The sequence below is a fragment of the Mus musculus genome, chromosome 5, assembly GCF_000001635.26.
Source record: "Mus musculus strain C57BL/6J chromosome 5, GRCm38.p6 C57BL/6J".
In the NCBI taxonomy this organism is placed as follows: Eukaryota; Metazoa; Chordata; class Mammalia; order Rodentia; family Muridae; genus Mus; species Mus musculus.
Genome location: NC_000071.6, coordinates 30,119,028 through 30,132,069, shown reverse-complemented (window position 1 = coordinate 30,132,069; position 13,042 = coordinate 30,119,028). Strand labels below are relative to the sequence as shown.

The window sequence follows — 13,042 nt, the reverse complement described above, 5'->3', positions numbered from 1 at the left end:
TGGTGTCTGCAGTGCTTGAGACTGCACAATATTGAGGCTGTAATGAGAACAGGGGAGCAGCTACTCCTTTCTGAGCCAATCTGTGAATGCCCTTAGTCTGCACTGGGGCTGATTTTGTTGTGATAAAATGCATACATTGTGAGCTGGGGATATAGGTCAGTGTAAAGCGACTGCCTATAGCTCATGCATGGTCCTAGGTCCAACCCCAGTACCAGAGACAAACAGGAAAGCAAGCACTGATTTACGTGTGCGTGTGTGTGTTTACTAAGGCTTAGAGATGCAACATCTTTGGTGAATTAGAAAAAGAGTGTCTTGCAATCAGAAACAGACAAAGAAGCTTGTGTTGACAAGTCCTACACCTTTCACATTTCTCAAACGTTAATGGTGTCCCAGATTTGAGGGAGTAGAATGGGTAATTTAAGTTTTATGCAGAAATTGAAGACTTTGATAGTAGGACAATGGGTTCCCCAAGCTAAGGGAGCAGTCTGGCTCCTCATGGTACGGATCCCACTTTCCTCCCACTTTAAAGGTCATAACTAGGGACACATACATGTGTGTATGTTAGAAAAAGAGAAACATGGCTCACAAATCAGTAATGTCCTCAACTGCAGCATGCAGCTGGCCCTCCCACGCCTGCAGTCCTGTATCCAACTACTGAACAAACACATTCGCCAAGGAGGATGTTGAGATAGAGGCGGGTCAAGAGAGAGTGGGAAGGCAATGGGGCACATATGGTTGATGTATTATATAGATCTAAGCTTTAAAATTGCATTGTCCTGAATATATAGATTCTTGTTGTTATTTATCATATATATATATATATATATATATATATACACACATACACATATATATATAATATTTACCTTGTATTAGGTATTATAGTTAATCTAGAGTCAACTTGAAATACAGAGGATGTGCACGTACTGTATTATTTTATGTAAAGAACTTGAGAATTTGTGCATTATGTCTCTTCTAAGGTCCTAAGACCAGTGTTTGCATGGATTCCAGGGAGTGGCTATACTTGACATTTTATGTATGTGTGTGTGTGTGTGTGTGTATTTTTACATATATGCATGTATATATACTTTTTATATAAACCACTTATCAAAACCTATTGAATTCATGACCTGATAGATCTTTATCCATAATTTGAAATCCATAGGATACCAAATAGAACATGCTATTTCCAGATTAAATGTAGCATTATTTCATGCTGTTAATGTGAATAAGCAATGTTATCAGAGTCTTTCTTTGTAATGCTATTTGTAACCCCATAATTATGCCAGTGTGTGCTAACAGTGTTAATAGTAGCTAGCAAGGAGAGTCCAGTCGTTTTTACTAGTGTTCTTGTTATTCCTTGTAACAGCACTATGAACTAGGCATCCATTTTCCCATTTAAATAGTGAAGAAAGCTTGACAGTAGGGAAAGGCAAGACCAGGGTGCAAACCCAGCTGTGTGAAAGTGAGATCCCAGCTTTTATGCTGGGAACCACTAAACCAAGGGACTCATCCTTGATGCTAAGACGCTTTTAAAGTGGCAGTGGGAATGGTGCTGGTCCACCTGCTGCAGTGGGAAGAAAACTGAAGTCTCTAGGACCCTGCTCAAGTTCTGCCTTAGGCAAGATGGCCCTAACTAATATCTGGTCCTCCTCTCAGTCCTCCACCATAGCCAGTTATTGGAGGAATGGTAAAAATCCATCTGGGCCTGAGACTCTCAATCACAGGCAAAGGTTATCACTCCTCTGCTGTAAGAGTCTGAGAGCTGTCACATTAAAACCTTCTTCAAGGCCAGGTGTGGTAGCAGAGGCAGGTAGATTTCTGAGTTCGAGGCCAGCCTGGTCTATAGAGTGAGTTCCAGGACAGCCAGAGATACAGAGAAACCTTGTTTGTTTGTTTGTTTGTTTTAAATTTTTTTAAATTAACAAATTAAACAAAACACCAAACCTCCCTCAAAGCAGTGGTGAGACGTCCTTCAGAGGACAGTGAAGAGGACACCAGTTGCAGGTGGAAGCCCAGCTGCAGCACCTGTGAACTAAGGCACGGGGTGTTCCCTCTGCTGTGCAGAGCAAGTGACAAACGAGTCCCATTACCAGGACCCCAGAGTTCCACCTTTCCCTTTTTCTTTTTACCTTTCAGAAATTTGGAGAGCTTGCATTGACCAAAGAATCGAAGGCCCTGATGGGGCTTTATAACGGCCAGGTCCTGTGCAAGAAAAATAAATTTGGAGCACCACAGAAGAACGTTCAGTAAGCTGCCCTGCCTAAAAGCCTGAGAATTTGCTTTGCAGCAACTGTGCAGGGTCAAGAAGCCAGAGAACTAGATTAGCCTCAGCCTCTTCTGCCCTGGACAGCCGAGCCTTTATTCCAGTACATTCTTGTGTTCAGATCCTCTGAGTCCTCCCTAGGCCCTTCTAGCACCTTTATAGAGCTTTCTTATCTCGGAATAACTCCCTGGCAGTCTGGTTTAGGTCTCACATCTCAGACCAAAGCTATAACTCGGCTCCTGTGGTAAATACTTGCCTGGCATACAGGAACTCCGAGTTCAGTTGGCAGTACCACACAACCCAGGTATGGTGATATAAGACCATATAAGACCCTGGGGCTGGAATCTTTAAACAAAACAAAACAAAAAACAGACTCTTAGCCCTGCACTCATGAGGGTGAGTTCAAAGTCACCCTCTTCACGGTGAGTCCAAGGCCAGCCTCGGCTACATAAGACCTGTCTCAGAAGAAAAAAGAGCACCCAGAAGCTACTAGTAAGGAGACTGAAGTACTCTGGATAGGATGGTAAATCTTGAGAGAAAGGGAAATGACAGAAAAATGCTAAAATCACTATGAAATTATCAAACAGACTAGTCTTCGGACATAACCTAGATTTAGATTAGGCTTGGTTTCCCACGCTTTGGGCAATTGAGAGTTGGTTTAGTTCTGCCTTCATGGAAAAACCAAGTTTTTGGGCCTAGTGAGTTTTACATTTATCTTTAAAAATCAAAAATGTATTGTAGATAGACATCATGAAAAGCTCTTATACTTGTGGCTGGCGGTTGGTTTATTGGCTCACAGTGTGGGTAGTGTTTCCCAGCTAATCAGTGCCTGAGGTGTTCACCAGAACTGTTCGATCCTGTCCCTCCAGGCAGCTAGCCATCCTTGGCGCAGGGCTGATGGGGGCTGGCATTGCCCAGGTCTCTGTGGATAAGGGACTGAAAACTCTTCTTAAAGACACCACAGTGACGGGGCTGGGCCGGGGACAGCAGCAAGTGTTCAAAGGGTAAGTGGCCTGTTGGTGCCAGGAGGTGGACTGTGTGGGGCCGGGAGTGGGTTTGGTTTTGTCTTGTTTTTCATCACAGGGTCCTTTTGCCTGAACATAGCCCCACACTCTATAGTTTTACCAAAGTTTCCTTTGATTTTTTTTTTTTGAGAAATACTAATTATTCTTTCAACTCTTTTTCTTGATTATGTCATAGGACATTGGCCTTTGAATGTTTCCTTATTACTAGATATTCTAAATACCATTTATTCCATCCTTTGGTATGATACTAGTAACTGTCAGGTTTGGCAAGGTTTGCATGGAGTTGCCCCCGTGGAATGGATTATGGAACCTGCACAGCTCTTGGCAGGGCTGAGGGAGGGTGTGTGAGAACATGTGCCGACCAAGTAGGTGGAGGCAGTGCTGGCAGAGGAGAGCCCCTGCCAGTGAGCCAGATGCCCGAGGCCTGCCGACCAGCTCCACATCTGCAGCAGAACACCCACATGCAAAGTACATGGCAAAGTAAAGGTAAAACAAACGTCTTAAAATGAAAACCAAGGATGGCTCACAGCCCCGTCTCACACGGAGGCCGCCAGTTAGGCTGAGTGGAAATGGAGTCAGCTCAGCCACACTGAGGCTGTTTTTAGCCCAGTGTTCTGCACAGACATGACGGATTAGCTGGCTGCATCAGACTGTCCTTCGTGGGACTTTGTGCTGAGTGAGGGCATGTGTGTCCTAAGTGGATTATGTGGCTTGAGCTCACTGTCCTCCCTCAGCTACGGAGGAGTGTGTGCGCTACCACTACACTACTGGCCAGGACTGGCAGATTGGTGATATTGCCAGATTATAATGGAAAATAAAAAGGAGGGGGCAGCAGCGTATACAGCAACACTGTCCCAGCACCAACACCTAGGCCTCCCCTTCCAGCATCTCCTGCAATCACCAGCACGAAGAGCTGTTGCCATAGGATAGATAGCCTCATCCCTGACTTCTTCTAGATACTCCCTTTCTCATCTTAGGCCTGGTGAATGCCAATCACCATACTGCTGTCTTAGGACATGTTTTCTTTCCCTTCTCAGAAACTGTCACTCGGCATTGAGTCAGTCACTGCTGTTGGCACTTAGACAGCCTGTTGTAGCTAGCTGTAGGAAGGCAGCCCATGGTTTTAAAGCCTTTATTGAAAAAAAATATTTTTTTATGCATTGGTATTTTGCCTGCATGTATGTCTGTGTAAGAGTGTTGGATTCTCTGGAACTAGAGTTATAGACAGTTGTGAACTGCCAAGAGTGTGCTAGGAATTGAACCCAGGTCCTTTGGGAGAGCAACCAGTGCTCTGAATTGCTCAGTCATTTCTCCAGTCCCTTATTGGATAGTTCTGTGAACTTAGCTGCGACTTTAGTTTTTCTTTTCCTTAAGGGAGTTAGTGAATGGGTTTTCAATTCAGAGGAAAATTCTCTTATTTATTCTGAAAAGTATGGTTAAGATGAACCTAAAAGAAATCTCGTATTCCTTGGCGATGAAATGATCCAGTTATAACAAGACTCCTTTGTAGTTCTCCCTGGAAAAAGACAAGTTCAGTGTGAGACTTGTGTACTGAGTGAAAGTAGATTGACAGCCTGAAAAACAACCTTGGTCTGGAGATGTCGCTCAGTGTAAGAGTGCTCACTAAGGCCCTGGGTTTGAGACCCGAGCTGGGGTTGTTGGGTAGTGGGGAGAGGGGGACAGTGTTAGAGAGCAGCGTAAAGGGTGCAGTTAACACTCGCTGGTCTGGGACACGGTGGCAAGAGCCATGCTCTGTGCTTGCCAGTCTCCTCCTTGGGTCATGACTCACCTCTTGCTGGCACTCCCAACTGTCTTATGAGTAATACAGCCATGTGCAGTCATCTTGTGGTAGAAAGCCTGTGTGCCTGGGGTCCAAGGTGACATCAGATGCTATCACCTTCCTCATTAGCCGCTTAGCACCAAGTCCCTTTGAACTCGACCTCTTCAAAATGGGGGTAATGACACACAGGGTGTCGCAGGGTGCCTAAAGCCACACAGCAGCTGTCTTCTGCTGTTCTGTTCTAAGAGTGTGTTCTTTCTAGGCTGAACGACAAAGTGAAGAAGAAAGCTCTCACATCATTTGAAAGGGATTCCATCTTCAGCAACTTGATTGGGCAGCTGGATTACAAAGGCTTTGAGAAGGCCGACATGGTGATTGAGGCTGTGTTTGAGGACCTCGGTGTAAAGCACAAAGTGTTAAAGGAAGTGGAAAGCGTAAGTAAGGGCTGTTGCACTTGAATCCCGGAGGGCACCAAGCAGAGGGGTCTTGTCGGAGGGGAGACGCATGCCATAGAGCATGTGTGGCAGTCAGAGGGTAACTTGCAGGACTCATTTCTCTCCTCTCACCATGTGGGTCCCAGGGATCAAATCCAGGTTGTCAGGCTTGACAGCAAGTAAGTAAGTACCTTTACCCACTAAGCAATTTTGAGGCCTCAAATGTAAGTTTGTATGTGAGTGTACACATGCTGTGTATATCAGAAAGCTCAGGTATGAATCCTGTGGGAAGAAAATTAATTAAGTACCCTATGCTCCTAAGCCCAGGGCTCATTAGCCATATTGGAGTGGAAATGGGGAGGTTACCAGCCATCTAAATAGCCTCATGGGTACACAGGTGTCTTGGGGATTTCTTGTTGTTGGCTGTGAGCCATAATCAGGTGATTTCATATCTCGGTAGCAAAGGGAACCAAGGGAGCTTTCTCCAGGCTGTTTTGGATGGTTATCTGTGGTGGCGCTCCTTTGGACCTGCTCAAGTGTTCTAAAAGCCCATTCTTGAGATGACAGTGAACAAAATACGTACCTCATGTGGGTGATAGAAAGAAAGGTTTAGAAAAGGAGAAATGGCTGTAGTCCAAGAGTGAGAAAGAGCACAGCTAGACTAGACTAGGGAAATGATACTGAGCTGGCAACACTGGTGGCTGTCTTTGCAAGCTGTGGTGAAGCAGGCAGGATTACTAAGGCCACCTAAGTGGTGTCTCACGGCCATCCATAATGGGATCTGATGCCCTCTTCTGGTGAGCAGGTGTACATGCAGCCTGGCCACTTAATACATAAATAAAGACATCTTTATAAAGAGAGGGAAAATCCAAGGCACGAGGAAGACCTCCAGCACAGCATCCTGCCCATCCTCTCGAGAGACCTGACCTTTTGCTGCTTTTAAGAAAACTCCCAAGCTGAGTCTACGAATGGTTCAGTTTAAATCAGTCGTCTCTTACCCCCTATGGAACTAAACAGACTGTTCCTGACATTCTTCACGGGACAGTCTCTAAAGATTTGTTTATTTTATTTTTTTATTTATATGAGTATACTGCAGCTGTCTTCAGACACAGACTAGAAGAGAGCATTGGATCCCATTACATATGGTTGTGAGCCACACCATGTGGTTGCTGGGAACTGAACTCAGGACCTCTGGAAGAGCAGTCAGTGCTCTTAACCACTGAGCCATCTCTGCAGCCCGTGGAACAGTTTGTAGATGCTTCCCTGTCTTTCTGTCTCGGTCATTAGCTCACATCTCAGCGTACACATTGCTGAGAAGCATCTCTTGAACACCACAGCGCCCTAAACACCAAGCCTTTCAGGGCCTATTCCTCCCATGGCCAAAATGTCTCCATAGCAAGGTTCTCTAAGAGCAAAAGAGGTAGCTGCAGAACTGCAGCAAGGCCCAAGACCAACGGCCATGCTTCTGTTGGTAAAACCAAGCCATGGCCAGCCCTGATTTAGAGCGTGGGAAATAGACTCCTTCTTCCTAGGAAGAAAGGCATGCATGACCAAGGAGCAGCGAGAGTGTTGCCAGCCATCTTGGGAGATAAGTATTTGCTCTCCTAGAGTAGAAGATAAATATACCTCCCAGGCTGGCCTTGAACTCACTATGTAGCCAAGGATAACCTTGAGTTTCAGATCCTGCTGCCTCTTCCGAAGTGCTGGGATTACTAGCATGCAGCACTGTGCCCAGTTTATGCAGTCCTGGAGAACCAGCCCAGGGCTTCCTGCATGTGAGGCGAGCACTCTACCTACTGAGCTACATCTCTAGCCCAAGAGGCCCTTTCCCTCACCCTTGATACCATACTAGCAGCTAAGAGAGTATGTTCACTCTGAGTCACACCACACCGTCAGCTCACAGTCCACTCTGGTTGGTTAAAAATCATAGGATCCTCCTCACAGCCAGGCCCTTTCCTCAAATGCCTATACTTTCTTCTGCCTTTTTAATCCTAACGATTCACTTTTGTCTGTTATAATTAACGTTTTGTACTCAACTTTTCAATGTGTTAAATGTGTCTTCAACCTTGATTCTAATCTTATGTTTGCATTCTGTCTGTGCCAAATTTGTGCAGATTTAACAGACACATCTTCCATATTTTTACCCGTGTCAGAAAACTTGAATAAGTTGAGATTAGAGCCAGAAGACTGCGCATCCTGTGTTAGGGACAGTGCAGACAGGCAACTAAAGCTAACAGTTGGTCGTATTTGTTTGCTGCACGCATAATTACAGTGGACACTGCCCTTCGGTGGCTCAGTTAGGATGAAGGAAGTATACACTTTCTGACTTAGGAAGGGTGAGCGAGGGTACAGAATGGTGTAATCTTCCAGACTTGAGAGCACATCTAAATACCAAGAGGGGTCAACACCCATGCCCCACTTTGACCGAAACCTAATTCAACTCATCCTTGTGGCATTTATGTAAGGTACCACGTTTACCCAAGTGCTGAGATGTGGTCTCCAGGGCAGGACAGGCCGTCAGTAGAGGATGGCTCAATTAAGAGAGCAAGGTCGCTGGGCAGTGGTGGCGCACACCTTTAATCCCAGCACTTGGGAGGCAGAGGCAGAGGCAGGTGGATTTCTGAGTTTGAGGCCAGTCTGGTCTACAGAGTGAGTTCCAGGACAGCCAGGGCTACACAGAGAAACCCTGTCTTGAAAAGACAAAACAAAACAAAAAGAGAGAGCAAGGTCAACACAAAAGCTTTTAGGTGAGTCACAGAGTCTGGGTAAGTATGGATTGGAGAGGAGGCTGGGCTCGAGTATCACTGAGCTGTGCAGTGGCTGTCATCTCTAGGCCCACCTGACAGATTCTTACATGCTTTCCCCTGCAGGTGACTCCAGAACACTGTATCTTTGCCAGCAACACATCTGCTCTCCCAATCAATCAAATTGCTGCTGTCAGCAAAAGGCCTGAGAAGGTAAACCCGACAGAAACCCTCAAACGGCAGACTGCTTCAGACTCACTGGCTGAAATTTTAGTATATGAACCAGGAAAAGACCAGTGTAGAGTATAAAGTGGATGGGGTGCTTCCCCAAAGTGGTCACAGAAAACTGAGCGCCACTCTCTACAGGTGTAGGATGGTGACTGGTGTGCATCCCTCGTGGCGGCTAGTTCTCAAATGTGGACTATTAAAGTTACTTACATTAGAACCAGATACTGAGGGCTAGGCCCTAAACCAGGAAGCAGTGTGCTGTTCAGCTGTAGTGCAGTGTGGTGCCTGCCTAGGCTGGGTAAGACTCCAATCCAGCCTGGAAGGTCAGGGCTGGGGGACCTACAGCCTCACCCTCAACCTCTACCCAGGATCTGAAAGTACTAAACTTAGAAGTACTTTCACTGAGTATTTGCAATGCTGTCTAGAAAGTTATCTTTGCTTAAGCAGATTCATAAAGAATGTAGTCATTTAAAGAGGGGAAAAAAGCCTCACTTCTCTGGAGGATACCTGCTTCAACTGAGCAGCCAGAGAGACTAGAAATAACAACAACAAAATTTCTAAGCAGCTACAGTTGCTAATACTAGGCCTGTGTCTCCAAACCACCCAAGCCTGACTCTTCCCCCTCCTATGGTGTGTGGCTGCAGAACAGTCTACCTTTCCTAGCACACTGGTCCAGGGATGTGATGTGGGGCCTGATGGAGGTGAGCCCAGGGGTGGCAAGAGACCATGGACCCAACCCTCTGCCTAGATCAGCAGTTCTGCCCACAGGCCTTTCTCTCCAGTGTTTCCCTCCCCGGCACTGGTAATGTGCTGGTTATGGCTCCCTCACAGGTGATCGGCATGCACTACTTCTCCCCCGTGGACAAGATGCAGCTCCTAGAAATCATCACCACTGACAAAACCTCCAAGGACACAACGGCCTCTGCCGTGGCCGTGGGGCTCAGGCAAGGGAAGGTCATCATTGTGGTCAAGGTAAGGTCAGAAGCAGAAGCAGGCTATGAAAGTTCAAACATGATTTCTTGAGCCTCCAGACTTATTATAACTCTTCTGTGGTGGGGGGCAGGGGAAGGGGATACCAGCCTCCAAAACTCTGTCCACTAGGTTGTCTCCAAAACGGACAGTAGTGGTGACTGTCCTGCTGAAGTAGGATAGCAGGAGTGTCTGGGCTCTGGCAGATCCTCACTGGTGACTCCAGACCTCAGAGATGACATGAAACCCAGACTGTTCGAGGTGGCTTCTTCTCCAGTATAACATTGAGCATTCTGATGAGAGCTTAAGTCAGCTAAAGCTGTGAATGATGTCTGGGAAAGGAATACTGGATGTGGTCGTGGGCAGCAAAGCAAGGCTGTAAGCTCCCTTCCTCTCCCTTGGCAGGACGGACCCGGCTTCTACACCACCAGGTGTCTTGCACCCATGATGTCTGAAGTCATGCGAATCCTCCAGGTGGGTACTGTTCTATGGAATGTCTGAGGCCTTGTCATATCTTTTTCTGTCCTCCAAGCTAAAGATGTCCAGATGAGGGACAAGTTCCCCAAGAATGTACTACTGCTTTTCTCCAGAGGCCCTTTTGTGTCTCCCTCTCACACTGAAACAGGATGTCCTGGGACTAAGACTGTGCCCAACAGGCAGAGTGTTAACTCTGCTGGTTGCTCCCCCAGCATTGCAGGAGCCAGAGCCTCCCAGAATGGCCTGACTACCATTGTATCACACCACACACACACACACACACACACACACACACACACACACACACACACAGAGAGAGAGAGTGAGTGTGTGTGTGTGTGTGTGTGTGTCCTGGTAGCCATAGCATCTACTTAGTCCTGAGATTCGGAGTCACCAGCGAGAAGGAACTCTGTGATCGGAGTGCCTGTGGGATAGCTGCAGGGTTTCCCTTGTGCTTTCCTGGATGAAGCGCTAGTTCTGCATCTGGCCAGGTGATGTCCAAGAAAAGAAGTGGGCTCTGCACAAGGTTGTGCCTGCAGCTTATGCAGGCAGCCCTTGTGTGGGGGACCTGGGATGGCTGTGCCCTGAGGCCCTTGCTTTACTTCCCGTTCAGGAAGGAGTTGACCCTAAGAAGCTGGACGCCTTGACCACAGGTTTCGGCTTCCCTGTGGGTGCTGCCACGCTGGCAGACGAAGTGGGTGTGGATGTAGCACAGCACGTAGCAGAAGATCTAGGCAAAGCCTTTGGGGAGCGATTTGGAGGTGGCAGCGTAGAACTGCTGAAACAGATGGTCTCCAAGGGCTTCTTAGGTGAGTAACTCCAGGACACAAGAGTTAGCTGCTAGTTACAGAGCTCTGAGCAGGTGCCTGAGAATAGAGAGGGTAGAGGGGAAAGATTCCAGAACACAGGTCCCTAGACATAGGGAATCTCCTAGGCTGGGGAAAGGCAGTCGGTGCCGTGTATGCCAGAGAAACCAGCATCCTCCTCCTGCACGGTCAGGAGCAAGTTCTATATCCACCAGGCCCTGAGGTCTGGCTACCTGTGTCCAACATACAGAACATACAATTGAGGCTGCAGTGAAATCTCCTTTAGGACCTGGGACTTTCATTTGTACATTAAAATTGGGCGTGGGCGTGGGCGTGGCCTTTCTTATGCAGACTCAGATTTCCATGCACCAGAGCTTTCTCCTCTGCCCATCATCTGACAAGGGTTAAATGGCTCAGTTGGCTGCATGCAGGAGCTTAGGGGTGCAGTGGAGTGCTAGAAGCTCACAGCATCCAGCAGAGACAGGGTTTGCTGCTGGGGTAAAAGGCAATGACTAACACAGTCTCTTTATTCTCTCAGGTCGCAAGTCTGGGAAGGGCTTTTACATCTATCAGGAGGGCTCAAAGAATAAGAGTTTGAATTCTGAAATGGATAATATCTTGGCAAATCTGAGGCTGCCTGCCAAGCCCGAGGTGTAAGTTGATTTGAGTGACTATTTGCCCGAAAATAATGTTTATCTTAGTAGCTCAAAGCTCCTTGGCCCCTTTTCTATTCTATTTATGACCCAAAGCTGGCAAAACACTGTACAGCTAAATTCCCTGCACATGAGCCCAGTTTCAGTATCCAGGTGAGAGTGGGCCAAGCCTGTGGACACCCTGCCTGCTCCAGCCTGTGAAGGTGGGAGGTGGGTTGTGGAGGCGCCTGTACCCTCCTCACTGTTGGTTACCTTTGGGAATGTGCTGCTGTTGCTGATCCTTCAGATGTGACAGTCATCTCTCCTGTGCCAGGCCCTGTTTAGGTGCTCAGTTCACATTGGATAGGGAAGAGAAAGGACTTTGATCTTTGAGGATGGTGTAGTACACCCTGGCCACTGGCCTCCCTAGAACTCACCCGCACCCCACGTGCTGTGCTCTGGCTCCTCCCTTTCTTTCTCTAGCTAAGTTCTCCTTCCTGCTCCCTTCTCTTCCTCAGCTCCTCTGATGAAGACGTCCAATACCGTGTGATAACAAGGTTCGTGAACGAGGCAGTCCTGTGCCTACAGGAAGGGATCCTGGCCACACCGGCAGAGGGAGACATCGGAGCTGTCTTTGGGCTTGGCTTTCCCCCTTGTCTCGGAGGTCAGTGTGCAGGCCGGGAAGTTGCCTTCCTTTATCCTTGTGCAAGTTACAGTCTCTTTCACTAAAAAGTCTGTCTCTGCTCAGGGCCCTTCCGCTTTGTGGATCTGTATGGTGCTCAGAAGGTAGTGGACCGGCTACGGAAGTACGAGTCTGCCTATGGAACACAGTTTACCCCATGCCAGCTGCTCCTCGACCACGCTAACAACTCTAGCAAGAAGTTCTACCAGTGACAGGCCCTCCCACCCTACCCCACCATGCACTAACCCAGACCTGGCAGTGCCGCTTCTCAGCTGTGCTGTCCAAATTATCAGGAAGCAGGAAAAAGACCAAGGCTAGCCTTGGGCTTGCTCCTCCATCAGAGTGCCTTCTGCCCTGGCCCGCTCTTCCTCCTGGTGAAGTCTGACTGTGAATTAACTGTTTGCACTTCATGTTAAGGGGGAGCCCCACTGTGCTTCTTTTGCAAGCCCTGCCTGAGACCCAAATCAACAGCTAAGAGTAACCCAGAACACCTGCTGCCTGTGCCTTCCCAGAGGCCAGTGGGGCCTGGCAGTGGTAAGGGCATTTTTTGCACCAAGCCAAACACAGGATAACAATAAAATCCGGACTTTGTGCCTCTGCCGGACTGGCCTGTTTTCTTCTGTCTACCCTTGTGTTTGAGCCTCCCCTTCAGTAAGGAAGCCTGTGCAGTGGAGCATAGACGGGCTGGGAGATGTCGGGCAGCTGCTTTAGACAGGGATTGTAATGTCAGAAAACAGACTCTGTGCCCATGCCTTATGCTTGACTGCCTGAGTGCCTTGGCTGGGCTGCCTGGTCGGGAGAGTGGGGACAGTAGAGGTGTGGTGTACCAGGATGCGAAAGATACTCCTTTCCCCAACCACTTCCTCACTGTGCCATTGTACACGTTCTTCTTGGCATGCTCATCCTGGCTTCTGAGAGTTATGCAAAGGATGGATACCCACAGATCAGCCCATCTCGCTTCTGTGACCTCAGTTTGTCCTACCTCTGTCCCTCGGTGAG

The 13,042-nt window shown here is 47.8% G+C and overlaps 1 protein-coding gene across 1 annotated transcript in view; it reads left to right on the top strand.

Annotated features, from left to right (window-relative positions):
• Window positions 1-12,647, top strand: part of Hadha (hydroxyacyl-CoA dehydrogenase trifunctional multienzyme complex subunit alpha) — a 35,558-nt gene extending 22,911 nt beyond the window's left edge. Inside the window, exons 11-20 of the mRNA NM_178878.3 lie at window positions 2,140-2,249; window positions 3,136-3,270; window positions 5,334-5,505; window positions 8,376-8,462; window positions 9,309-9,449; window positions 9,852-9,920; window positions 10,537-10,732; window positions 11,268-11,382; window positions 11,880-12,025; window positions 12,110-12,647. Coding sequence (NP_849209.1) covers window positions 2,140-2,249; window positions 3,136-3,270; window positions 5,334-5,505; window positions 8,376-8,462; window positions 9,309-9,449; window positions 9,852-9,920; window positions 10,537-10,732; window positions 11,268-11,382; window positions 11,880-12,025; window positions 12,110-12,255 — 1,317 coding nt within the window. The 3' untranslated portion in view covers window positions 12,256-12,647. The remainder of the gene's footprint in view (window positions 1-2,139; window positions 2,250-3,135; window positions 3,271-5,333; window positions 5,506-8,375; window positions 8,463-9,308; window positions 9,450-9,851; window positions 9,921-10,536; window positions 10,733-11,267; window positions 11,383-11,879; window positions 12,026-12,109) is intronic.
• Window positions 12,648-13,042: the final 395 nt, after the last annotated feature.